At 41.8% G+C, this 27,792-nt stretch overlaps 2 protein-coding genes and 1 long non-coding RNA gene across 5 annotated transcripts in view; 1 reads left to right on the forward strand and 2 right to left on the reverse strand.

Annotated features, from left to right (window-relative positions):
- Window positions 1-830, reverse strand: part of LOC127607286 (sodium- and chloride-dependent GABA transporter 2-like) — a 33,760-nt gene extending 32,930 nt beyond the window's left edge. The window contains exons 1-2 of one of the 2 annotated variants that reach the window (XM_052075472.1): window positions 195-830; window positions 30-121 (exon numbers count right to left, since the gene is read on the reverse strand). In XM_052075472.1, coding sequence (XP_051931432.1) covers window positions 30-37 — 8 coding nt within the window. In that variant the 5' untranslated portion in view covers window positions 38-121; window positions 195-830. Of the gene's footprint in view, window positions 1-29 lie in introns of both variants that reach the window. The other variant, XM_052075471.1, reaches the window with a different exon arrangement.
- LOC127607328 (uncharacterized) lies at window positions 120-6,961 on the forward strand. Its single transcript, XR_007964055.1, has 4 exons — window positions 120-268; window positions 3,927-4,012; window positions 4,662-4,722; window positions 6,825-6,961. It is a non-coding gene; the product is annotated as an uncharacterized LOC127607328 (long non-coding RNA).
- frs3 (fibroblast growth factor receptor substrate 3) lies at window positions 4,733-26,260 on the reverse strand. 2 transcript variants are annotated; one of them, XM_052075469.1, is made up of 8 exons: window positions 26,076-26,260; window positions 24,334-24,462; window positions 24,165-24,253; window positions 18,957-19,143; window positions 18,068-18,229; window positions 16,261-16,382; window positions 15,291-16,184; window positions 14,964-15,195 (listed from the first exon to the last, which is right to left on the reverse strand). In XM_052075469.1, the coding sequence occupies exons 3-8, from the start codon at window positions 24,228-24,230 to the stop codon at window positions 15,112-15,114; spliced, it is 1,515 nt and encodes a 504-aa protein (XP_051931429.1). In that variant the 5' UTR covers window positions 24,231-24,253; window positions 24,334-24,462; window positions 26,076-26,260; the 3' UTR covers window positions 14,964-15,111. The 2 variants fall into 2 exon arrangements, with proteins under 2 accessions (XP_051931428.1, XP_051931429.1); XM_052075468.1 differs by having other exon boundaries at window positions 4,733-16,184; window positions 26,076-26,259.
- Window positions 26,261-27,792: the final 1,532 nt, after the last annotated feature.

Genomic DNA, 27,792 nt, shown 5'->3' on the forward strand with positions numbered 1-27,792 from the left:
AATTCAAGGGAAATAGACCGAGTACTCACCCCTCCATCACAAAGCCCCTCTCCCCCGGGAGTTGCTTACAGCAACAACAAAGTGATCAGTATTCCTCTCAGATGGATGCACCGCAGGCTCTCTATACAAACAAAAAGTCATGAGAGGAGCCAGAGTGAGAATCAAAGCTGCGACGGTTCCTCTCCCAGAGCCACCTCGTTGCCAGACGCTGCGCTCCACACCATGCGGCCGCACTTGAAAAAGTGTTTGGCTCTGACAAAGGTTCAAGGTATACACCACTTCCCCTCTGTATTTTTCCACTGAGACAGGAGCAGCTCGAGTCACTGAGATTAGCACAGTTGCTAACAACTAAACCAAATCAGCTGAGCCGTCTCTGTTATGTCAGTGGCTGTAAACAGGCGGCATTTATCTGCCAAGTGGGAATTTGCCATGTTGAGCCCTAAGTTGTGAGAAAAGAAAATAATGGCAATCGCCTGGTCACTATGCAAACATCCTGCATGGCAAATAGCAGATCTTTATCATCATTTGATGTATCGCGCAGCCCTGGCTAGTCCATGGGATTTATTTAGATGACATGGAATCTCACTGTGAATATTTCCCCCCTTTTTTTTTTCATCTTTTCTTTAATCATGAACTATGTCATCTTAAAACCCACAGCCGCGAGGTTCTGTTTATAACCTACTATTTACTTCCTCTTTTCAACTTTTATGGTCATGAACTTTTCCCCTCTACCCTGGCACTGTTCCATTTGGCTGATCTTTTTCTGAACTGCCGTGTAACACATTTGGTACCAATGGCGTATTGTATGCATGATTACTGAGACGCACCTCAGATTTGTCTCGTTTGGAGACTGGTACAAAGCAATTTGTCATTAGTGAACAATTTTAAGAACAAAAATACACGTGGGTGTCTTTAAACTAAAACAAAAACACTTTGTGAACATTTCATGCGGAATGCAACAGGAGAACATCAATTATTATGGAGTCTTTGGATACTTACATGTCATGTCTCTGTTGATTGTAGTTACTTGTTATTGCAATCCTGTACTTGGATCCTATCCTACTGGAGACAAATTCCTTGTGTGTTCTACATACTTGGCCAGTTCTGATTCTGATTCTGGAATTAACGAACGCTATTTTAATTGAATGTCTGGTGAATCCAAGCCCTTTTAGATCATTTGTATATATAAAACTACCAGACTTTAAGACAATTTTAGACTTTTGACAATTGATTTGTTTGTTCAACAAAAAAATAAATAATAATAATAGTAATACAATCGGAAAAAATATCCAGATTTTTTTTTCATAATAAAATAAGCCGAATTCCATTTTTGGAGTCAACTTTTCAAAATCTGAACTAAATAGCATGCACATCTTATGTTGGCAATCTTTACCTTTGTAAACTTGAATAATTATCGCTGTAATCCAACTGTAAATTAGCCCATTTAATCCCACCGGTCACATTTGTGAAGGACAACAATGATTTAATTTACAAGGCTCTAAAAATGTTATTAATGATTACTTAAAAGGGCTACTAATGACGCCTGATTTTGACTTTTAAATGGGATTAAATTTGTTAAATTTGCATCCTTTTGGAGTCAAGTGTCTTTGTTGGATAATGAAAACAGAGTACTTAGTTCCTGTGTTGCTATTTGAGTGTTTCTGGTTGGGATATCAGTGCGGCAATCAAGAAATACGGGGCGGAAGTGCATTCACTTGTTTTCCTTGTTCGTAACCATGCAACAGCTGAGCTTTGAGCCCGGCTAAATTAAGAGAAGGCTATTAATTGACGATGCCGGTCCCAATGAGGGCACGTGCACATGTAAGGCACAGTTGACTTGACATTCCTGCTTTGGGTTTTTTTTTTAATTTAATTATGGAGATTTCAATGTAGAACAGGTGCACCACATGTATAATACATTTTCAGATAAAATTCCCCATAGAGGTCTACATGAGAAGCTCCTCCTGTCAGACACTGTTTATTCCACAGGGCTGTGACCAATCTGTTTGCAGTGCAAACTCCATTTTCTAATTTCAGATTATGATATTTACTGCAAACTGGGAGAGGCACCAGCACCTCACGACATGAACAATGAATGGACATGTGCGGGTATTGTTCCGTGGGCAAGAGGGTGCGGCTATGGTGGAAGCAGGCATTTGTCTTGAACCTCAGGTGGCAAAATTACTCACTCTTCTCCGAGACAAGCAGAAGTCCTGATTCAAAAGTAGAAGTTCAAAAGTGCAAACTTTGAAACATAATTGTGTATCACATCCTAAGTCTGCATATAAGGTGGCCTTTTCCCAACCTGCACGACGTGGGAAGTGATCCAATTTCACTTCATTAGAAAAATGGTCAATTCACAAAAAAAAAAATACTTTTTAACACTTTTTAACTATCTTTGCGAAAGAGAACAATTAAGTGCTCTTCCACTAGATGTCAGAAGATACATAATTAACCTGTGTATCCACTTTTTTGTTATGTTATGTTTTTGCTTCCTGTGTACTTTTACCTTGGCTCAATAAAGGGTTACAAACACTAATTTGTTACAAAAAACTAAGGGAACCGGTTGACATTTACAAAATCAAGTCAATTCAATTGGTACTGTGATTGTCTGTATACTGTGGATCTAACTTTCAACAGTTAAATCAACTCAGTCCTCTCCAGTCTTTTACCAGCCAAAAAAAAAACATTCAGAGTGAAGGGTTGCATGCTCCATACAGCCCAGGAGAAAATTATACATAATTTCATCGACAGCAGACTTGATTTTTGTCATCTTTTGACTTGACTCCCTCAGAAGAGAGCTGCAGATCATTCAAAAGGCTGCAGCACATGTTCTGACCAAAACAAACAGATCAGAAAGTAAAGGTATATTTTCAAATGTAGGGAATACAAGCAAACCCCTGTTAAATACTTACCGGTAAGTAGAAATGACTTTTTTTTTAAATCCATTTAGGTACAGAAATACAGTACTGTATTCATAGTTCATGACTTTCCACCTTTGTCCTTTCGACATGACATCCAATTAAAAATTGCACTTGTGCGTGACCATTTTCTGCTGATATACGCACACTTCTTCAAGTTCCAAAATGGTCCTTCTGGCTCTAAAAGGTGACTCTCTCTCACACACACACACACACACACACACTGACTCAGATGATGTGACATCTTGTCACAGCTGCAGTTGCATCATATGACAACGAGGACGGTAATTATGTACTGTACAGTCAAACTTGCTACTCCAAACGGAAGGGTCACTTCTTTTGGCCATTAAGGAATGCATATGACGTCAATATCACGTCAGTTCTGTCAGCGCGTGCTGAGAGGCAAACAGTGCCACAGTCTTGAGTTACAAGTTTAAATTGTTTTGTTCAGGCCCCCCCTCTTAAAAAAAACTACAAAACTGTTTGTAATTTTTTTTTATTAAAATGTTTTTTTTATTATAAAAAATAGTATTCCATAGTATTGTTCTTTCTAAAGCGCAGTAGTCGCATAGTTAATCAGTTATTGAATAATTGAATACTTTGTATAATGTAAAGAAATTAAATATATTTTTTGCTTCAATCCAATGTAGATTGTGCTGCTTCTTCTGGTATTCACCCCGTGGCTACCTGGGGGCAGCATCATACAGACGTAGAGATATGGAGTCGGTGTTGGCACCTCATTAATTCCAGTGATATCAGCTGTTCTTTGCAGAGGGTAAAGAATATATGTTAAGAGTGACTAAAAATTACTATTAGTTGTTTAATCTTTTGATTATGTTCTTCGTGAACTGATTAATTGCATTTAAAACAGTTTTAATTTCAACCACATTATTCAAAAACATTATTAGGTTGAAATGTTATTTTTTAAAATTTATGGTCAGTTAAAAATCAAACAGGTGATATGCACTTACCAATCGAGTCCATGTTGCTTCTTTCTGTCCGCAGTGGGCGCCCTGCACCTCCAATAAGGCAACATACATGTTCACCCTTGTTTTGTCGCAGGATCGGACTCATTCCAATTCAAAGCCAAGGTACCACTGTGCTTTCATGGTTTAAATGCCAAGGGATGAGTTCAACATTTTCTTCAAAACAGCAACTTAGAAATATGAATCTTGTTTAGTGCATATACGAATACATTATCTATAAAAGTATTTTTAAGATAAAAGTCTCTTTTTGTTGTTGCTTTCAGCTACCCTGGCTTGACTCATTCTGCTCTTCACATGATTTTCGTGGGCCACATAAAATAATGTGGTGGGCCAGATCTGGCCCCTGGGCCTTGTGTTTGACACCTGTGCTTAAATACATCCTTCAGAGGATGTTTTTTTTTTACTAAAAATGTTGATGCTTTCAGCCACTGGGAAAATATATACATTCGTCATTACTGGCCGTTTTGATTTAAGGCGTGATCTTTACACAAGGCCACCATTGTTTCCCTGCTCTGGTCTCAAAAAACACACACAGCAACTTTCATCAGTTTCTAGACGAAAAGATGGATGATTATCCACATGCACATGTTGAAACGAGCCCGTTTGGTCGGTTGGCTGTCCTGGATGTTTCCTTTGAAAACAATAAATAGAGCAAAGTAAACGAAGCATTTCATGTCCAACTGTGATCTGGTGTGGTTGTACAAACATTAACTTCCAAGACAAATTGTCTGAAACTTGTTTGGTTGCATTTCAGATGAGGGAGGAAAAAGTGCTTATTTTCCCCTACACCCAGACACTAGAGATTCACAGATAAGGTATGGAAAGCAAAGTTGACACTGTTTAATGCACAATAAGATATTTTCATGGCATCATTTTAATATTGGAATTACATTGACTTGTACATCTTGGACAAATCCACACTCTGTAAATGATTATAGTCCCCAAGTATCAGGCTCACTGTGTTCTGAGATGATCAACTGAGTGATGAGCAGACGAGTAAAAGTCATCTGCGTGTGGAATGATTAGCGAGGGCAAAAATCACCCTAAAGTCCATTTTGACAGTCCAACAGATGAAGCAAAGGGGGCTTCTAATGGCTATATCAGACCGTCAGCCGTGGATGCACAGACACATCAAACAAACACTTGAAGAAACCATTTTCTTTTCTTTCTTTTTTTTAAATTTGCAAACAGACAAAACAAAGATCCTTTTCCCTGGTGCATTTCAATGATTTCACGTCTGTGTTGCATTTGCTTCACGAGCCCCATTCCCAGTTCCCACATTTTACATGCTCAAAATCATATTTGGCACTCTTTCAATGGGAAAAGTAAACCCCGTAGTCAGAAAGCCTTCATGTACACACTCACACGCACACACTGACAAATGAGTCACCCGTACATGGACAGTACATCAGCCTCTGGCGGTGATGATAAGCTTGTATAAAACGGAACAAAAGAACACGTGCAGAATATCGCTAAATAGTCTTATCTGATATTTATTTTGTAGCATGACAATGAGGTTTTTGTCTTTTTGTGAGGATAACACCAAATGGTCAAAATGATGAAATTGATCTGGTAAGGGCGAACTTGGTTTTTTAAATGCTTTTCTCTCATGCTGACTTCATATTTCCACCAGGTTAACAGAAAACAACCTAAATAACAAAATGGCAAATCAAAGGAAATCTAGTAGTTGCTGACAAGGAATCAGGTATGCACAATGACCTGAAAGGGAAAGCCGAGTCAGAAACTGTCTTTACAATACAGTATGTTCTATGGGTCCCCACTCGTCTAATCACAGAATTCGGATTAACATTGCTGTGTTGGAATATGGATTAAGAAGCACTGTCTTTGTCTATCTCGTGGGAGTGGCCATTTTGCCATTTGATGTTGACTTAAAATGACATCACAGTTCCTGAGGGCTCAGATAGCGACCAATCTCAGCTCACCTGTTTTCTGAGTTTGGTTATGTGATGTTCACAAGCCGAGCTGTGATTGGTCATTACCTGAGCCACTCTGATGTCATTTTCAGTCGACAAAAACAAAAACGGGTAGATTTGGCCGTATAATTCATATGTTCCAAACGCAATATTCATCTGAATACCATGTTTAGTGGTTCCGCATAGAACATTTTACTGTCAAGAGAATTTTTGACTTGACTTCCTCCTTAAGACTCAAAACATTAAACGCTACAGTCTGCTAATTTTCTTGAGTCTCCAATGTAAGGCTGAGTTTTCCAGTCAGTTCCCAACCAATTTCACACAATGCCAGTGATGTATTATCACAGGGAGACCAATGAAATACTCTTCTGCTCGATGGCAGAAGGTACACAATTAACCTGGACAACCACTTTTTGTGACATTTTTCAAATTTGCCTTGCCTCAATAAAGGATGGGAAACATTAATAAAAGGGTTGCCAGTTGCCAGTCATGAAAATATTACATTTAGACCATGAAGTCAGTTCAGCTCAGAATTAGTTTTACCAAGTGTTGTTAGCAAGCTAATCTTCCTGTAAGATAACTTCTTAGCCAAATATTAGAAAATTGTCTTGTTCTTAAATTAACATGTTAGAGCAACCGCAAAAAATAAAGTAGAAAAAAATTGACTTGTGGTGCGTCACGTGTTGAGAGAAGCGACTTCTAGGCGTCTAACACTAAACTACTTGGTAGCAAGCTGTCGTCCAATAAACCAAGCATATCCTTTGTGTTTATCTTTTCTTGTTTACACTTACACAAACACAAGACAACCAGACTGGGGTCAGATGGGCTTTTACAGTGCAGACGAGCATGTTAAGTCTCCAAGTCACTCAATTAATCTGCTTTCAAAATCAACAAGACTGTCATGAGGGTGGAAATATAAATGAGTAAATCCCCAAATGTCAAACTGTTACCTTTAATTTTCTTTCTTTTTTTTTGGACAACAGGCCGACCCCAGAAACTGCGGTAGATGCATTTCCCCCAGCGTCCATATGAAAGGCACAGTGAGAAAACTCTAGAAATGGATTTCTTAATAATACAATTTCATGTTTAAACGGTAAACACAGAGCAAGCCCTTTTGGTTTAAAAACCCGCTTGATAAATTGAGTTTGAGGAACTTCGCAAGGAGAGTTATCTTGCCCTTCAGATAACACAAGCAGAAGCAATTGTTACCGCAGGGCCCTCGGGTGTCGCATGCCGAGGCATAAACACCCAAGACTGAGACTGTGACTCTGAAGTGACACGCTTTGATGGCCGTCAGCTGTCATCAAGAGAGCCACTTGGTGAGATCACGTACATAAGCTTCAACTAGTAATTCACATAGTCACTGGATAATGAAAGATGTAGCTGTGTGAGTGGTGGTGAAGTTGCTACGTTACGTACATACTGACATCATGGATAACATTTTGAGAACACAACCACTTCCTGACATCACTCAAGGCCAAAGATTAATTCAGGCAATGATGACCTCGTGCAGTTTCCACATACCTGTACATTTTCAGCTAAAGACCCAAATGACCAAAAAAAAACCTCAACACATACAGTGGTGCCTTCAGATACAAATGAGCCGAAAGATACAATTTTGTTTTGACTTGCGAGCAAAAAGGAACTCAACTCAACTCGCAACAAGCAGCAGTTAGCAAAACTGACCAAGTCTTCAAAAAAGACGCTTTTGGCATTTTATTGCCACTCCGAGTTGTCAAACTAAACATAAATCAAAGAGAATTAAATGTGTATTTCGAACCATCACGTGGCTTTAGATGAGTCTGTTGAGTTCAACGCTAAGAAATAATGCAAAACAAGTAGCATCAGCGTGATGGTGTTACAACCCTAAAAGCCACAGATGTCAAACTCAAGGGCCTCAAGGCCAGATATGGCGTGCCACCTCATATGATATGGCCCGCAAAGCAAATCAAGCATGTCAACAAAATTTCTAATTGTCTTACGTTCCAAATGGCGGTGGGATATAGCATTTGTTACCAAACCTATTTTTACAGTAATTTGAACAAACTACAGTATTTTCAACTGGTGATTTTGAAACAAGTTGTGTACTGTATATGTAACCATAAAATGAGGGGATGAAACATTTATATGGTTTCAGTTATTTCAGTAATTAATGGGCCTCGTGGGAAAGAGTAACTACAGTGTGGCATGGGATAAAAATGAGCTTGACACTATTGCTTTCAGCAATGGATATCTGAACACAACTGGAGAAACATATGTAGGAAGATAATATTAAAAAAAAACTCACAGGCATGTATTCTTTATCCTCTACAAAGAATGACAACGACCGTTTTCTCTAATCTTAAAGTGGCCTATTGAAGAGTTTTGACCAGCTCTGTGTACGTCTATTTTATACTGCCGCCAGGTGGCCAAGGCACGCTCACCAGCACAATGTCTTCTGAATTAAAGCAAAGAATGGGAGGTGATGGGGGGAATGCATCATTCCTTCCATTCTATATAATTATGTTATTACTGTGTGTTTTTATCAAGTACAATATTATAGAGTGCTACTTTTCTTGAGAGAAAGAATATAATTTTTTACGTTTTTGTGGGCGGCTGGAACTGATAGATGGTATTTGTATTTATATAAATTGGGAAAGAAATATTTTGAGATACAAGTGGTCATGGGTGAATTAAATTATGATCTCAAGGCATGACTGCACTGAGCATTCAATGACTAAAAACTGACTGTGACCATACATTTCGGAAACTCTGAACTAGTTTATGGCACTGTAGATGACAATTTACATCATACAATCATGACATGACATAACAAAGGCTGAAATGTGAACATAAAAACATGCAGCTGAAGATTGACAGAACGGGCAAGTAGGTAGATGATATGGAGCTCATTGCTCTATCGATAATTACTGGTAGTTCACTCTTCACCCAATGGTTTCCTTTGAATCAAAAAAATAATAATAATAATTGCAAATGTAAACACCGAGCCCCCTGATACGGGCTGTTTGGTCCCTATACTGCCGATGTCAGAGTTTGGTTCGCATTGCCGGCAATAAGTCGGAATCGTTTCCAGTGAGGGTTGGACTCCGCCAAGGCTGCCCTTTGTCGCCGATTCTGTTCATCACCTTTATGGACAGAATTTCTAGGCGTAGCCGAAGCGTTGAGGGGGTCTGTTTTGGGGGCCTCAGTATTGCATCTCTGCTTTTTGCAGATGATGTGGTACTGTTGGCTCCTTCAAACAGGGCTCTCCAACTCTCACTGAAGCGTTTCGCAGCCGAGTGTGAAGCGGTTGGGATGATGATCAGCACCTCCAAATCTGAAACCAGGGTCCTCAGTCGGAAAAGGGTGGAGTGCCCTGTCCGGGTCGGGGAGGAGATCTTGACCCAAGTGGAGGAGTTTAAGTATCTTAGGGTCTTGTTCACGAGTGAGGGCAGGAGGGAGCGAGAGATCGACAGGCGGATCGGTGCAGCGTCTGCTGTGATGCGGACGTTGTATCGGTCTGTCGTGGTGAAGAAGGAGCTGAGCGAAAGGGCGAAGCTCTCAATTTACCGGTCGATCTACGTCCCAACCCTCATCTATGGTCACGAACTATGGATCGTGACCGAAAGAACGATATCCCGGATACAAGTGGCCGAAATGAGTTTTCTCCGCAGGGTGTCCGGGCTCTCCCTTAGAGATAAGGTGAGAAGCTCGGTCATCCGGCAGGGGCTCAGAGTAGAGCCGCTTCTCCTCCACATCGAGAGGAGCCAGATGAGGTGGCTCGGGCATCTAATTAGGATGCCTCCAGGACGCCTCCCTGGTGAGGTGTTCCGAGCATGTCCCACTGGCAGGAGACCCAGAGGACGACCCAGGACACGCTGGAGAGACTATGTCACCCAGCTGGCATGGGAACGCCTCGGGATCCGCCAAGAAGAGCTCGAAGAAGTGGCTGGGGAGAGGGAAGTCTGGGCTTCCCTCCTGAAGCTGCTGCCCCCGCAACCCGGGATAAGCGGATAAGCGGTGGAAAATGGATGGATGCAAATGTAAACATCTTTCTCACGGATCATCTTCAACAGTCCTAACTGAGGCAAGTTGGCCTTTAAGAACAAAAACACAAATTCTAACTTTTGATTTGGGATTTTTAAGGCTTCTGTGTTGGGAATGTACAGCATCTCTCTCTGAAACTACATTGTTCTCATGAGAATTTAGCAGAATAGGTCTGAAAAATATTTATTTTGATTGATTATATATGGTTGGTTGGATATCTGTTGCATGCCTCAACTCTAAACGATTGGTATATACATTAAAAATAAATAGTACTTTCAACACCACATTTTCTGTGTTTCTGTGTTTTTGAATTTCCTTTAAACAATTTCCCTGGACAACAATAATGTGGCTTATTTTTTCATGTTTAGCTTTATGGATTCCGTAAACCAAAACAATTTAACATTATCATATAAAATGAATAAAATAAATAGAGATGTCTGAATGAGATGAGATGGCGGCCCGGTAGTCCAGTGGCTAGCACGTCGGCTTCACAGTGCAGAGGTACCGGGTTCGATTCCAGCTCCGGCCTCCCTGTGTGGAGTTTGCATGTTCTCCCCGGGCCTGTGTGGGTTTTCTCCGGGTGCTCCGGTTTCCTCCCACATTCCAAAAATATGCATGGCAGGCTGATTGAACACTGAATTGTCCCTAGGTGTGAGTGTGAGTGCGAATGGTTGTTCGTCTCCGTGTGCCCTGCGATTGGCTGGCAACCGATTCAGGATGTCCCCCGCCTACTGCCCGGAGACAGCTGGGATAGGCTCCAGCACCCCCCGCGACCCTAGTGAGGATCAAGCGGTTAGGAAAATGAATGAATGAATGAGATGATGTGTGGGTCCCATTGTCTAAAAATACAGTGGAACTTCCAAAGTCAAACACCCAAAATGTGATTAAATTACATTTTAAGGGAAAAAAATGCCTCATCATGTGATATGAAAGAAGTCTCACTCAGCAAATCTCAGTGGGACTCAGTGACCATCTATAGATTTTAATTGATAAAATATAATGAAAACAAGAGCGCAGGAAATGGAGGCAGAATGGGAACCCATATTGACATTCTGTATACGCGCTGGTTGTATAACACAAAAACGAGACAGATTGGAAAGAGAGCTGTGTTTAATCGTTAAGGCGATGCTCGTTTTTAAATATAACAAAACCAGCAGCACAATCAACTTGCTTGCTTATACAAACTAGCCACGTAAATTTTACCCCTCGTTTGGTACGTGCGTCTCTGTTCAGGCTGCTTCAGTACAACATGGCAAACTCAATGAGTGTTATTTTTTTTAATAGTTATTTTTCGTTCATAATTCATTTATTTAGTCCACACTTTGTAGCACTTGTCAACGTTGAAATGTAACTTCAAACCTGTCTGTACAGTTACTACAAATTAAATGGTGAGATTACGACTGTCCACCCCCGCCACCCCTTTTTCCAATTATACAGCAAATATATATATATATACTGTATATTTTATTAAGTCTTCTTACCCCTATTCAAATGAATGTTGAATGGAAGTCAGCACACAGTAGCACCATTGAAAGTGCATTTGATTAATTCAAAGCAAACTTCAGATATTCTATTGTGCTTTTGTCCCTGGTCAAAGGCATAAGTAGAAGAAAATTACTCACTGAGGCCCTCCATGCGGTTGGATTGACACTAACACTGAAGGAGCGGCAGACCTTTCTGGCAAGTACTGGCTGTCTCGGGCATGTGACAACAATGTCTGGGTTACGGGGTAGGGTGGCCAAACTAGCCTCGTGCTACAAAGAAAAATATCTAAACCTGGCTACATTTTGCAAAAACACACTTTCAAGGTCATTATTCTCAAAATTTGGGTTCAGCACAACACAACACTGGTCATCACCAACATTACCTACAAGTGAAACTTTCAACCATTTTTCTTCAGCTGGAACAGGACACCTAGTTGAGGTGAACCGTTCCAAATACAGCCACCAGCGTTACAGTGAGACTCCTCTACAACAAAACGTACTTGGGCGAAAACACCCCCTAGTGTGAAAAATGTTCATGCATGAAAGTCATTCCCACTTTTCTGCTCACCCTACAAAGAAAAGTCCCCTTGTTCTGTTAAACGAAATATTTTTCTCTGCTCTTGCCTTGCAACGAGAGTCACTACAGCGAAAATAAGTCTTCCGCAAAGGTCTTATCCAACCTCAGCATGCCACAGCGACCTCTGCTGCTTCGTTCGGAAATGGCAACAGCAAACACCACACTGGTTTACACATGCGCAGTAGTCTGAAAGTATTTGTTATTGTTAGTTTCAGACGTTTTTTGTGTGTGTTTGTGTTTACGTCTGAGATAAAATTTGCTACACTGAAAAGTCCCCTGTTGTGAAAAATGCCTTGCTGCAAACATGATTTCGTTGTAGAGAAGTTTTACTGTCGTACAAAATCTTCAGGCTTTTGCAAGAATGCAAAATGATCAACACATGCTTACTGAAATACTTGAATTCTATTTGGGCTTAGTCAGAAGCACTTTAACCCTCTGCGGGACAGCGGTTACTAAAGTGGACAGCTTATCATGTGATGGTGGAAGAAAGGGTTAAATGGTGGCAGACGAGTGCTGACTACCATTCAACATGAATTTGATTGCGATTGTTTAATTCGGAACACTTTCAGTTGAATTGCAAACGTTATAGGTCACAATTTCTTTTCTATTCTAACCCCCCCCACCCCCCAATTTTGCTGCTGTAGTCTGCAAATTTCCCCAGTGTAGAACAAATAAAGGTTATCTTATCTTATCTTAAATAATCTTAAATGGCAGAACATGTTTTGAAATTATATCAGAAATGCCAAGCATTTGAACAGGGGCGTGTGGACTTTTGTGGTCACAGAGCAGACTGTTTTCAACTTTTGAGGTTCCACTGTGTGCTGCTTTTGATTTATCCTGAATCAACAAAGATACAATGAGACCCTCATTTGACGGAATAAAGGGAACATTTGCATTTGTAGAAACAGGGATGGCAATGACTTGTGATGAAAAAAGCGGAAAGGAGCGTGGTCCGGACGGGGCGACCAATCACAACAACTAAGACATCATACACGTCCAATCGCAGGGCTGTTTACAATGGGAAGATGGAAAGACTGATCGGGAGGGCTCGTGAAAACTCGACGATAAGGTACCTGACCCCCCACCCCCTAAAATTTTCTCAACGGATTTAGACGATTCACAAAAATGATCAATTTAAGAAATAAAACGGCGGATTTAAGTGTATCCGCAGAAAATTGCCATCCCTGTAGAAAGCAAAAAAAAAAAAAGGAAAAAAACGCATGTCAAAGACTTATGAAACTGACACGCAAAAGGCATGTTGTCCTGTGTAAGATTTAAAGTTCTATAGCGGTGAGTCTTCCCGCTCATCAGCTAGTTTGTAAATAAAAACATCCTAAATCAACATTTCAGTTTGGGCCATAATGAGATGAAAGTATTTCTCTAAACTGTAACATTTGCACTGTTGAGTCAAAAGACGATGACAATGCTATAGAGCGTACCTAAAATTATATGTATGGCCAAAAGATTGCAAACACACACAGCAGGTTCTCATTGGGACAAGGACAGTCACCTACATGGACCACTGTCTATATGTAATCTGTATGTACACGTAGCAGCAAACAATTCCATACATCACTCCAATATGACGGTTGATGGACGGATGAGGTGAAATGTGCATTTTTTTTTCTCCGTTTCTATTCGTCTTTTTCTAGAGCCCTACTTGTATTCTACAATTGGCACCTTTGATTTCATTACATGTTTTTTTTTTTTACATTTTTGGCACTTAAAGTCTCTATTTTGTCAACATAGAATCACGCACGGAGTAGTCAAAAGTGAAACTTTGGTCTCCAGATAAACTGGATTACAGATAAAAAAAAATATGCTGGTTGTCACATGGAACGCAACCATTGGACAGGTTAAGGCGAGAAAGAATAAATAATGAAATAAATAAATAAATACCTCACTAAAGTGTGGCTAGCAATACAAAAAGATAACTTTGATTACCTTTCACGCAGGGCATTCATACCTGATGATGGGCAAAGTGTAGATTCGGCACATTTTAGGCGAGGCTAATAAGATTAATGCCACTCTGTCACGTTACAGATATCAGTCTCACAACCATTTGAAGTACTACAAATGCTGGCTATGAAATACAGTATGTGGCCCGCTCATGTTTTGTTTTTTTGTTTTTTTTTTTTTCCGAAAATGAGAAACCTGTGGCTCAGGTGCAGGGGATGTTGAAATAAACTGCGTCATCACTCGTCTGGGTTCAAAAGTGCATTATCGTACGGTGTGGATGGAGGTGTGATGGAGGGTGATATGCTACTTGGGCGAGGGACGAGGTTCACCGATTTCACTTTGTGCTACTTGTCCCTTGAGCTTAGTTGAATTCTCCCAAAACAACCTCTCAACCCCAGTTGTTTTTGTTTTTTGTTTTGTTTGTGATTGTGAAAACTCTCCCTATAACCCAAAGAATACAATTCCATAGGATTGTGTGCAAACTGCTCTACTGATGGACGACGGACGGAAACGTCATCAAAATAAGTGGTAAGCTACACCACGGTATGCGTTTGGCCTCTCACGAGGAAGGGAGGAGCTGTCACATAGATGTGCTGGTTGGGGAAGTACATGGACATAACATTAGAGGGGAAATGGTTTTGGGGGGGGGGTCATGGTTAAGTTACACAATGAAAATGCCTCCGTTCTCACTGCTCCCGCATATTGTCGATATGCGAAATCGTTAGAAACCAAGCAAACAGTATTTGCACTTGAAAGTGAAATTTCGGGGAGAACGTCACAACACAGCTAATAAATAACAGCATAAAATGGCAAAATTCTCCTTCAGAAGTTCCCTTTTATAGACACTGATACAGTAGGGTTCTAATCTGGTACCTGTACTGTTTTAGGCAGCGCCATAGTCGAAATGGACGGATGACAGTGAAGGGTCCAGTGTGCTAAAATGAGGATGAGCCTTTCATCTGTAGCCGTGTCTGCTCGTCACGGTCGACGGGGGTTTACAGAGGCAGGTCTGTGCTGTTGTGGCGAGTCTTTCTGGAAGTGCCATCATCCCTGGGCAGAGCTTTTTGCAGGTTAGACATGGCCGCCGTCTTCTTCAGGTCGATGACTGCGTAGCATTCGCTGCGGCGGGGTGCCTGCGAGCCACACTTTTGGAGCGGGAGGCGCTGGTGCGGCTGTCCGCCCCCACCGCCGCCGGCGCCGAGAGCTTGGCAGGGCGCTTCTCCCTCAAGGTCCACCTGGATGTAGTTCAGTTGCCGTGACGGAGGCATGTGCCCGTGCTCGCAGACTCCAGCCCCTGACCTTGAGCGTCTGCGGAAATCAAAGTTAAATATGCGCCCCCCTCTGTCGGGCTGACATGGTCGTGGATGTGGCGGGCAGCTGTGTCGCATTGTGGGCGGCTGCACCTGTTCTGTGTTGACGTAGTTCTGCAGGGCATCTCTGTGGATGCCCCGACCGTCCGGGTGGTACCCGTTGTCCGTCTCGGGGCCTTCCGAGAACTCATACTCGTCGAAGTCTTCCTCCTCCTCTTCGTATTCCTCCTCGTCGGCCTCGTCGTCATCGTCTTCTTCCTGCTCGTCGTCGCGCTGCAGGGCGCTGTACTCCCACACGGGGGGAAGCGAGGGCAGGTTCTCGTAGTTAAGCAGGGCCGTCCGGCGGTGACCTCCGGCCACGGGCCTCTCGCAGCCGTAGCCCTGCGGGGGAAGCGAGGACGGGCCGTGCGGGTGCAGGAGGGTGTGGGAGTGACTGTCCCCCGTGCTGCTGCTGCTGCTGGAGCCCACCGACTGGGACACGCTGCTGGGACTCAGCCGCTGCTTTCGGCCGCTCCTCAGGCCGTTGATGTTCTCGTAGGTGAGCTCGGCGCCTCGGCACCTCTCCGGGTGCTCGTGGCACGGGTGCCGGTGCGGGTGGTGATGGAAATGGTGATAGGAGAAGGTATTGCACATGTGCAGGGAGGGTTCGTCTCCGTCCGTCTCTGAGCCTGTTGTGCCCTCTACTGGTTGAAGGCTGTGGGTACCGTGAGCGAGCCGCTCCCTCTCCCGCTCCCTTTGCAGGAGGTGACGCTGAGCCGGAGTGGGGCCAAGCATGAACTTGACCTCCTGTGACGATGGCTGTAGGAACACCTGGGCATCTTGATGCTCCTCAAGGGGACAACGCCGCAGGTTTGGCTGTGTGCCCCCTTGTCCCCCCACTCGTGTGGTTTCGGTGAAAGTGCTGGGCCGCACCTCAGGTAGGGAGTGCACGCAGTGACGCATGGCGAGATCCCCCTCCATGCTAACTGTGTTCACATAAGTGTGAGTCTGGTAAGAAACAAAGCGGAGTTAAAATCAGCACAGATTAGAGAAAACAGGGCGGGACGTTATTTTAATATCTAACCTGGTCTTCCAAAGCCATCAAATTGTGTCCATGATCCTCAACATGGGACGGTTGGGAGGAATCCCCTCTGATTGGATAACCAGGGTATCCGTTGGGAAAAGTCGGCACGGGGAATGCTGGAGCTGTAGGCACATTTATGGAACCTTTGAAGTTTTTTCAAGTTCCGAAAACAGTACCATGTGATGTTGCACAGTATAAATAGTGTTTATACTGCCCCCCACCCCCCCAAAAAATCTACTCTAGGTTAAAGACAACTCTACATTGTCCATAGGTGTGAATGTGAATGGTTGTTTGTGTTTATGTGCCCTGTAAGTACAATAGAAAATGGAGGGATTGGTACAGAATGGAAAAGTAAGAATAAGTTCTTAGGAAGCAACTTTTGGGTGGCATTCCTAAATTACAATGATCAACATTTTTTTACGAAATGCTTATTTATTTATTTATTTATTTATTTGCACCGATTCTGAAATTGCCCTGTTTTTTTTTCTCTAGAACATCAAAAACAAATAGTAATAATGATAAGAAGAAGAAGAATATCACACCATAAATAATATGCAATACTGTACATATTACAGGGTTAAGTTCAGGAATAGGTGTGATTTTTTTTCCTGCCACGTCATAGCTATCATTTAAAACACGTGGTAGATCCGTATTGCGCAAGCAAAAGAAAATGAAAATGTCCAAAACCTGATGTGCTGCAAAGAAAGTCAGCTTTGCAATCTGCATCAAAACAAACACACTCCCTATTCTAAAACTACACAAAAAAACCCAACTCGAATTATTAATACAGTAGAACAAAATATACGGAACCCACAAATCCACTATTTATCAAATTAAATACAATGAAATTTTATGACCTGGTTGACTTTAAAATCGCCCAATTAATGTACAAAGCACACAATGACCTGCTCTGCCAAAACATTCTGAAGTTTTTCGAAATTTGAGAAAGCAGCTATGATTTAAGAGGTACCAACTTATTCAAAAAAACTCAAAACAAGAACAAACATCAAGCAAAGAAGTGTATCTAGCAAAGGTGTTAATCCGTGGAATAATCTCGAAACGGACCTGAAAATGAGTAAATCACTTGCTGAGTTCAAAAACAAATTCAAAAAAATGGTACAAACAACCTACATCAATCAGAGTTAAAATGCTAAATTCTAAACATTACAATACAATACATTAAATATAATGATAAATCAGAACTAAGTTGATAAATAGAGAAAGGTATTGAAATATCCATTATGAATACAAGAGAAAATTGACACAAGAGTGCCAGGGTGTGGATGTATATAATCCCGAAACAAACCAAAAGTTGTAAAAATATCACGGTTAAGGATAAAGTATGAGCCTTAATGGAGACTTCTTTCTTCTTACTTTTTTTCTTTTCTGATTGATATAAAAATTATTTATTAGACATAAACACATAACGGGGTAGTACTAGATACGTTTTTTACTTCTTCCTACTCCCTTGAACATAATAACTGTGTTGAATGAAGACTGATTTCTTTCTTTTTACTATTTTATCTACCTTATTTTCTGTCAAATTATTACTGTATATGTTTTATGTTCAATAAACAAACCAATACCAATTTCGAGACACATAAGCCATCTCTGATTACATTTTACTACGGACCAGTGTTATTAATTAGTTGGTGCGAAAAGGGTGAGCGTCCAGCGTCTGTCTCGTCTGTTATGTGGGTTTGACGCTTTTGCTGACGAGACTACTAAAAGGCAATCCAAGTACTCTCCTAATATGGAAACAGAAGGTCACTCAAACAGTGTGTTTGTGGCGGGCCGTGTGACTGACTGTTGGGCGTCTGTGGCGCGCGAGACATCTCCATCTCTGGCGTGTGGCCGCTGTCAGACATCATCATGGACTCTTCCACCACATTGATGCTATTACATTGCATCAGCTCCTGGAGCAGGTTGAAGATCTCCTCTGCCCGAGAGCACTTGAAGGCAAATATTCCTAATCGGGCGAACACAACAACAGCGCAATTACACGGGATGCAAAAAAAACAAAAACAAAAAAAAAACATTCAGATTCAGGCTGCAACAACAAAATGATGAAAATCGATTATTTTCATTGCCTATTCATTGTGCTGCACAATTGATACACTATTTCAGCTGATTATTGCAAAATATAATTTTGAGAACGTTATAGTAAAGACCTTAAAATTCAAAATCAAAATTCAGGACTCGATTGCGAAAACAAACATTAGTGGTATGATAAATCTTTGACACTATATTCATATATTTTTAACCTTATCGGCCACTCCTACTGGCTGATGTTTTCCCGCTTTTATCCGGTTCCAGGCAGACGTCTGTGAAGTGCACTTGATCACGCAACCACATTATTCCGGTGTTAACGCGCCATGTCAAACTTAGCTTGGCAATTAGCATGGCTTTGCTGTCTTTCCTCGTCATTCTTTTCGTGAAAACGGTACTTGTCAGAAGTGTAGCTTTTCCGCGTGTTTATCCACAGTAGAAGCCAACCAAAGCTCGTTGCTACAGAAAGAATTTAGAGTAAAATGTAGTCCAGCTAGCCTCATGCTGCTGCTGGTACTCGCCAGTTAGATCCAGAATCCAATCGCCGTTTATGACGTTTTAAGGAACCGCGGATACCCGTGATAAAAAAAAAGCCCCGGTATGGATAGAAACAACAGTTGATGAAGAAGACAATGAGCGTCACTCACCCTGTCCGGTCTGACAACGACGCCCGCTCTCAAAAGAAAACAGGTTGGAGTCGTAGCCGTAGCGGCGCAGGCAGAGGTACGGCCACCTGATGGCGTCCCTTTTGCGCGTGTGAAGAATGAGCTCGGTCTGGGTGAGCTCCATGATCCCAGAGCCCAGCTCGTTGCCTTCATCGTCCACATTGATGACCTGAGAATCGCATTACATGGCAAATGATACGAAGCACCCACGATTAGTTGGGCATGGGAGACCAATTTATTAAAATATTATATTTATTTACTCTATTATCATTACTGCAATTTCCAGAGTGTAAGACGCCCCCTTATAATATGAATGAATATTGATTCAAAACATCATCGTTAAACTGCATTTAAATTCACTTCAAAACTATTAATTTCCCACACTTTCAGAGTATTTAAAAACACCATCTATGCATTTTTGGAGAGGCTTATCCTCTTGAGGGTCGACGGTGTGCTGGAGCGTTTAGACCAAGGGTGCCCAAACCTTTTGGACCGAAGATCGATTTTTTGATCAACCAACCTCCTGCGCTCGACCCATTACCACGCACGCCCATACATACGCACGCCATGATGAGCAACAGCCTGACACGGAGGCATGCGATGCACTTTTGCAGCCTGCTAACTATCGTAGCTCACACGTACTGTTTGAAAGTGCTTCCCTCGGCCCTCTGGATTCCTATTCTTTGCCCATGCCCTTGGTGAATTGCACATGAAATGCACTTTGCCTGATAATAATAATAATAATAATAATAATAAAGGGTACATCGCAACAGCTCTGACTGCAAGCTGCAATTGCAGACCACAGAGCGCTAACAACAAATTAAGATAAGATATCCTTTATTTGTCCCACACTGGGGAAATTTACACTTAGTAACTTGCATGGAAAGCCGACATATAATTTAAAGCAGTGTTTTTCAAACTTTTTTGAGCCAAGGCACACTTCTTTCATTGAAAAATCTCGAGGCACACCACAAGCTGAAAATGTGAAAAAAAAAGCGGATTTTACCAATTTACGTGTTAGATTGTTACTATAACCGTTTTTTAACATTGAAGAATTACGTTACAAAATCTTGAATTGGAATCAAATAACCACAAAGAAAAAAATATTTTATAATCTTGTATATTTGTTTCACCGTCATCCTAAATTCATGCTCACAAATCCGCTTGTCTCTCGTCTAAACACAAGGCAATTGGCTAGCTGTCGCTGCTCTCTAGCGGTATGGAAGGGTACTACATGATTACTTTGCCGGGCACACCGCACAGGCATACACAATTGGATACAGTAATCCCTCGTTTATCGCGGTGAATGGGGACTAAAACCACCCGCGATAAACAAAAATCCGCGAATTAGTGACCGACAGGTACATTTGTATGTATTTTTAAGTCCGCAAACAGTCCGGGAGAAGCTGCAAAACTACAGCGAGTCACATAGAGCAACATACACAGTACTGTACTCCATGAATATGTTTGAAAAAATCCGCGATAAACGAACCGCAAAATAGCGAGGGATCACTGTATTTTCCCGCGGCACACCCGACAATGTCGCACGGCACACGTTTGAAAAAGACTGATTTAAAGGGACCATATTATGCTAAATAAGAGCCATGTTAGCCATGTTTAAATGTTAATACAGTATAGCAACAAAAACACCCTTTAAGTTGTGTATCTGGGAATTTGGAGCCATGATCGGTCACCACAGCCGGCTTGAGCTACACTGCTCTAAAATGTTTCCACCTTTGTGCGCTTGCCCGCACGTGTGTCTAATCAAGGTGCGCTCCAAGTAACCTCCATTCCCCGACTGGAGCTTTGCTTTTTAAAAAAAAAAAAATTCTAAGTAAATACATGCCCCTTCACTGAGCAGACATCGGGATGCCCGACAAGCGTATCAAGAAAGACGATCTATGACCGGACACCTCGGCCTAGGCGCCTGCCTCCCTGGCGACAGACCATTCAGCAGCTGTTTTTCTGATCGTCATTTCTCATAGGACTGCGTGGTGAACCTTGGCCAGGTGAAAAGTGGATTGGCCAGGAGATTAAACCTAGGGCAATTACCACAATCAAACCTGCTGGAGAGGCCAGAGCTTTAAGTAAATCAAACCGCTACCTAAATGACATAAAATGAGCATGAATGCACTCACATTAGCTTTGCTGTCAAGCACGATATGCAAGATGTATTTTGTTGCATCAAAAATAAACCTATTTGTTACACACATTAGCATGTGTGGGCTGCCTGGTGGTCCAGTGGTTAGCGCGTCAACCTCTCAGTGCAAAGGTATTCCTTTGCTGGAATCACAAGGTGATTCCAGCTCCGGCCTTTCTGTGTGGACTTTGCATGTTCTCCCCGTGCTTCCGTGGGTTTTCTCCGGTTAATCCGGTTTCACCCCATATTCCCAAAACACACACAGTAGGATAATTGAACACTCTAAATTGTCCTAAAGTGTCATGGTCAGTGTGAATGGTTATTTGTCTATGTGTGACCTGCGGTTGGCTGGCAACTAGTTCAGGGTATACCCGGCCTGCTGCCCGAAGACGGCTGGGAGAGGCTCCAGCACACCCGCCACCCTCATGATGATAAGCGGATCAGATAATGAATGGTTGGATACTGTTTCGTGGCCAATGCACTTCACGGACGAATTTAAGACGCGATGAAATGGGTAGAGCAGCCACACGCTAAGAGGCAGCATTTTAGGGAACCAGGTTTTTTACTTGTGGTTTGGAAAATTAGCCACCAAAAGAAGTCATACTTCATAAGAAATTAGATCACCATTGTGCAAAAGGTATAAGAAGATCATGTCTATTCCTGTAGTTAACTGTGGAAAGCTTAAAAATAGCATATGATATGGCCCCTTGAACACATATTCCACAACATTCCACATTACCGGTACTTAGCAAGGAGAAACAATCGACGTCAGGTGACTCTACAATATTCAAACAACTAACAACATGTCTCGACGCGAGTATAAGTGCTGCAAATGGCTGTTGCCAATACTAGTCGGCAAATGTGGCTAACTGATCCATGACCATATTACAACAATTATAACTGCAGGACAAAAGCACAGGTCATGTCCTTACTTTTCATCATTAGCTCAGTGCTGAGAAGAACATTCATGAAGTAAGTAATAAGGAGTTATAATGTAACAAAGCTCTTACTTAGCCAGAAACAGGAAACAAAAAAAATGTAGCAACACAAGACAACCAGATCTTATTAAATACATTTTAGACATTCAATATCATGTTGTAATGAAAGTATGCTTTTCTTTAACAGCCGCTATGTACTGGTAAACCTCTACACCAGGGCTGTACAACCTTTTTTGACCTAAGATCTACTTTACAAGCAGCCAAGCTCACCCTATCGACCGTTACTGCATGCGTGAGTGCGTGTATGCGTGCGCGTGGACCCATGCACATGCGCACACACGTACTAAACTGAAAAATGAAGTACATACAAGAGTTCGCGAGTTTGAAAAAAAAAGGAAATCACTGCCTACCTTCGTAGGGACCTCATGCGGGGGTATGGGACACACTTTTGCAGCGTGTTATGTGCATGAACATGACTATTGTAGCTCGCGTTTTACTAATGCTTCTCCAAGCGCTCCGGATTCCCATTCTTTGCCAAAGCCATCAGCCAATTGCAGATGAAACAAACTTTGAATGAGAGTAATAACATATACTTTTTTAAAGATATCGCAAGTCGCAACAGCTCTGATCGCAAGCTGCAATTACAGACTGCTGACCGCGAACACCTTCCGGTGATGCAGGTCATCAGCCACTGTAGATTAAAGGTGACTGGCTTTTTTAAAATAATTTAATTTTATTTTTTGCATACTTTTTTTGTGAAAGTGGAATTTACGGGATTCAGTGGACACTAACACAAAAATATATAATATTGATAACACACACAAACATACACCATCACGATCGACTTGGAACCAGTCCGTGAGCTTACCGGTCAATCGTGATCGATTGCTTGGGCAGCCCCGCTCTACAAAATGTTTTTTGTTTTTTTTCACTGGATCCTTAGAAAATACTCCCTCAGGATTTGGGATCATTTTTTTTCATAAAATGTTTTTATGGAAATAACAAAAATGCATATTATTCAGTGTTGTTATCATGATTATTAGTCTATTTCTTGTCGTTTGTTTTATGCTCAAGCGTATGCTTCGCACTTTGTCTTTAGAGAGTTAAATAAAAGGACATCTACATTAAAAAAAAGAAAAGAAAAGGGATTGTTGAGTGACTACTCCACAAAATTGCAGCAAAGCACTTTTTTTCTGTTGGGTAATATTATGGCTTAGTTTTTGACAACAAGTCACCACAAGAGATGCCATATTATTATTTCTAAATTATACATTGTTTTTGCCTGAGCACAAAAACAGCGAATGTCAGTTTTTCAGCAACAATAGAGGATATGTTCCTAAAATAAATCTGTGAAGAAACAAATTTACAAATACCAAACAGCGCACATGCTCGTAATCACTGTGCAAATTTCTGGATTATGCTAGAACAGTGGTTTTTAACCTGGGTTCGATGGAACCCCAGGGGTTCTGTGAATTGGTCTCAGGCTGCTCAACAGAGCCTCTGCCATGGTGGTTCAGACACACCCGACACAACATGCCCATTAGTTAGAACACATCCGCTTGGCCATCGCTGGATGCAGATCATCACATTACATTGCTTGTCCAATCAGTGCGGCAGGAAATTTAGTTCGCTCAGAAGTCAACGTGTGACTGTCGTGACAGTACGCCATGCATGATTCATTTTGTGCACAATTAAAAAAATGTATACATATGTCTTTAAATGTTATTTAGTTGTTTCTGTTTTTAATAAATGTGGTTTTTATGTCTTGACTTTGTTATTAAAAAAAATCATTTTAATTTTTGACTCATTCAGTGTTTGATGAATGTGCATTTCAACTAGTTGGATTCAGTACCTCCAACAATATTAAGAATAAAAAATATATATTTTTAAAAGGTGATAAATATAATTAGTGATATAAATTATTTTTGAAATATATAAAACAACTACCATTTTTAATATATTGAATGAAAATCGACCATTCCAACTTTCAAACAGTCTTTTGAAACCTTTCCTGTGTCATTTCCAGTAAAAAGAAACTCATTACACAAAGAAGAATGGCAATCACGGCCTTTACTCTATGTGTGATTTTACAATGAGTGACAGTGCATGAACCTTAAACTTGGTGAGATGGTTGTCTCGGATGGGGTCCCTGTAGAGACAGCTCCAACAGCTCCCCATGGCTTCAGCGGGCCAGCTGAAACCTGCCACGCATGGCCCACGCAACATTAACGACATAACCGTGTGCGTATGACAAACTTGTCATCTGATAGGCTCAGCTTACTCAGTCCAGGCCATCGGCGTGAAGGGACGCGTGCTTCAGTCCCAGGATCTTCTCCTGGGCCTTGTCGTTGTCACATGCCACTTGCTTTGTTGGACGGACATCTTCATGAGAAGCTTCATGTTCTTGTCCCTGAAAATATAATGAATAAAATTCGGTTGCTCCTCAATATTTCTTCTCCTTAGAAGCTAATTTCGTTCTGTTGCCCCTCGTTGTAAAGCTAAAAAAAACATTTCTCCATCTTTTATAGCATTGATGCAAACAAATAGCCAAGAAACCGAAGACGCAACACGGAAGAGAACACATGAAAAGAAGTTGTCTCGGGACTTTTATTTTGTAATAAAAAAAAATTTTTTTTTAGATGTTTCCCTCCTCCAACACACCTGATTTAAACAATTAGGATCTTTATCAGGCTTCCATAAAGCTTGATGAGGAGCTGATCATTTGAATCGAGTGTGTTGGAGGACCGAAATATCTAAAACAGACACAATAGGAGCCCTCGAGGACCGGACAACGGCACCCCTGATTTACACTCTTGCTTGTTCCTCAGATGGGTCGCTTCATGATTGATTCGCAGAGTTATGACTGGGTAGCCTTCAGATTTCCCCACAAACATGAAGATTTTTCATTGGAGAAATTAACCGCATTTAATATTCAAGATTTGATGCTCAGACTTGTTTTGGACCCAATTATAGGGACAAATGCACTCTTAACACACCTTAGACCACAGATGAATCTTAAAAGCTAATTTCATAAGACATAGAATAGCATTTGTCGTCCTTGCAAAGGGCAAGATCGAGACAAAAACAGTTTTATTGTCTTGGTGTGTGTACCTGGCCTAACATGCATGAATAAGTGTAAATAGTAAACATATGATTCAGGATGTGTCTGACATGTATTTATTTCCAACTAAAATAAATAACACTGACATTCCTGTCCAGTGTTGATAGCTGAACATGGTAGTTATCTAATGTTGAAAATATATCAACTGAGGCTGACTAAGAATGAAATATGAAATCACAAATCAAAGTGAAATGTGTTAGTACATGATCCTATACGATTGACTTGGAACAGGATGTGACAAATGTGGCATTTGTTATTTATTTTTGTATCATTAGTCTTTCCACTTAAGAAGGGCTGACTCAGTTCTTGACTCAGCAGCTAAAGTAAATGACTACAAACGTGTTGAGACATCAACTTCAACGGGAAGTAGGCGTTCAAATCTCAAAATCCAGACTGTGCAATTACACAAAAAAGCAAACTTCATGCGCAGGAAGAACAGCTTGTGTATCACTATGTGAGCAGCCGAGCCACACAATGCTGCACCTCTGGGGACAACATAAAGCAAAGCCCACTCACATCTGCCCTGGTAGTCACGCTGCAGATTCCCTTCCGCCGTATGTGCTCCTCGGCCCGGCCAGCAAAACACATGCCCCCTCGCCGCAGTGTGAACGCTCCTGGCCGGGCCTCCACATCTGACTAGGGTTGAAATCCACACGCATCCACTAGAATCTCTGCGCGCCCGAGCCTACGTTACACACTTGTCACGCAGCCAGAGACTCCATCCATCCATGCTCGCATGCATCCATTGGAGCACTTCAACCAGAGCCAGCTCGCTCCATTAGCCCCCACTGAGCTCCCAAAAGCACGCCGCCCGTGACGCTAAACGGCGCAATGAGCGTCGGTGTGAGGCTACAATAGCACCTAGCAGCACCGAAGTGGAGAAACGACGCTCCGCAACTCACATGTCTGCCACCGTCGATTTTGCTCTTTCCGAAGCCGAGCGCGCGTGAACGCGGCAGGCAGGTGTCGGCTGCGTCCGGTCGGCGGCGATGTGGAGCTCGGCCCGAGGCGACGGAGAGCCGAGATGCGGTGAAAGCCGTTATAATGTTGTTATTTTTCCTTCCCCCCCACCCCCCACCCCACTCCTCCACTCGCTCTAGCTCATTCCCCCCTTATGACGCCCCCCCTGTCCCCCCTCACCATCACCGCCACTGCAGCACGGGCCTCTGACTGGCTGTGTGACATTTGCCGAACAGCTACGGGTCAAAGTTGACAGGCAGACAACGAAGTGGAGGGAGCCGTCAAGAAGGTAAAGAGGTTGGAGGACCGCGGAGGTACGGAAAGGTGTGCCGGACTGGCGGGGCGGGAGGAGGGGCCACGCAAGCAGCCGCCATCCGCTGTTCTCACTGGAAGTAGTAGTCCTCTTCGCTCTCAAAGTCCAGCCCACGTTTAAAGGCAGTGATTCTCGAACTTTTTGGACTAAGTGCCACCTATCAGCAGGGATACGTTACTCATTTTGCAATTTTCATTCGTAAGAAGTTCCTATTTCTTCTCTAATTAATTCGATTATTTCTGTCTTTTTCATGCACAATTAACACCTTGAAAAAAAGCATTTTGCCACTTGCTGTCGATTGAAAACGACCTCACTTGTGCTCAGGGGTCACGTAGAAACAATCACAGCTCATGGGATGTTCGCAAGCTGAGCAGTTATTGTTCATTACCCGAGCCTTGTGTAGTGTGTACATGCACAACAGCATGACAACAAAAGGTTTTTAATGGTCGATGAAAAATAATATAGTTAGCAAATTCAATACAGAGCATTTAACTTTTTGCTGCAAAAATCAAAGAATACTTTGACTAAATTAAATACATTTAAAAGTATTGCCATATCAGAAACTTGGCTTCACTATGAAAAAAAACAAGTGATGAAATTGGAAGGATATGAATTGTTTGCAACAAAACTTTTGATGGCGGCGCGGACACCCGCAGCGGCTCCTCTTGTTTTATGTTGAGAGGGAAGAAATTTCATCTGTGCTGTATGTTATACATACGTACAGCACATTTGACAATAAAGTTGTATTCAAATAGGGAAAATCGAAAGGGAGGGGTTGCAATTTATGTAGACAAAGCTCTTGAATCGAGATGTTGACAAACACAATGGAGAATGACTGTTTAACTATTGAAATGCATATTTTTTTTAAAGCACCTAATGTCATCATAAGTTGCATTTATAGGACACCAGGATCATGTCTTGACACATTAAATAAAAAACTACCACCAGGCCCCCATCTCCAAGCATGCTCCTTTTTGGCTCAGTCTGGTGATATTGGAAGCTGGCTGTGAACCAGACCTCTTGGTGCCCACAGACGGAACTTATATAGTCCTACATCATTTTTATTTCACCAAAAAAAACTGATTAAATCAAACACTTGACCTCTTAGTTCAAGAGTTTTTCATTACCTGCCAAACTTCCAATTGTGAAGTTTCGCTGGCACCATAGCTAGCACTTGTAACTCGAACCAAAAACAAACTAACAAAAAAAAGGAATATTTTGAAAATCTTGGAAGATTAGTCACTTGTAGTTAGCATGTATTGTATTGTATTGTATTGTAGTCGTAACTGAAGGTACCATTAAACTTTGCATTAGAAAAATGTTACAAAAAGTCAAATTACCGGTTC

The sequence above is a fragment of the Hippocampus zosterae genome, chromosome 9, assembly GCF_025434085.1.
Source record: "Hippocampus zosterae strain Florida chromosome 9, ASM2543408v3, whole genome shotgun sequence".
Lineage (NCBI taxonomy): Eukaryota > Metazoa > Chordata > Actinopteri > Syngnathiformes > Syngnathidae > Hippocampus > Hippocampus zosterae.

What these genes read in the sequence shown, in the direction of transcription:
- frs3 (XM_052075468.1), bottom strand. Translation starts at nt 24,230, where the DNA reads ATGGGGAGCTGTTGGAGCTGTCTCTACAGGGACCCCATCCGAGACAAC. An exon ending in ACCATCTCACCAAGTTTAAG is followed by an intron (nt 19,144 to 24,164) that starts GTTCATGCACTG and finishes TGCGATTCTCAG; the next exon opens with GTCATCAATGTGGACGATGA. An exon ending in TCGTTGTCAGACCGGACAGG is followed by an intron (nt 18,230 to 18,956) that starts GTGAGTGACGCT and finishes TCGCCCGATTAG; the next exon opens with GAATATTTGCCTTCAAGTGC.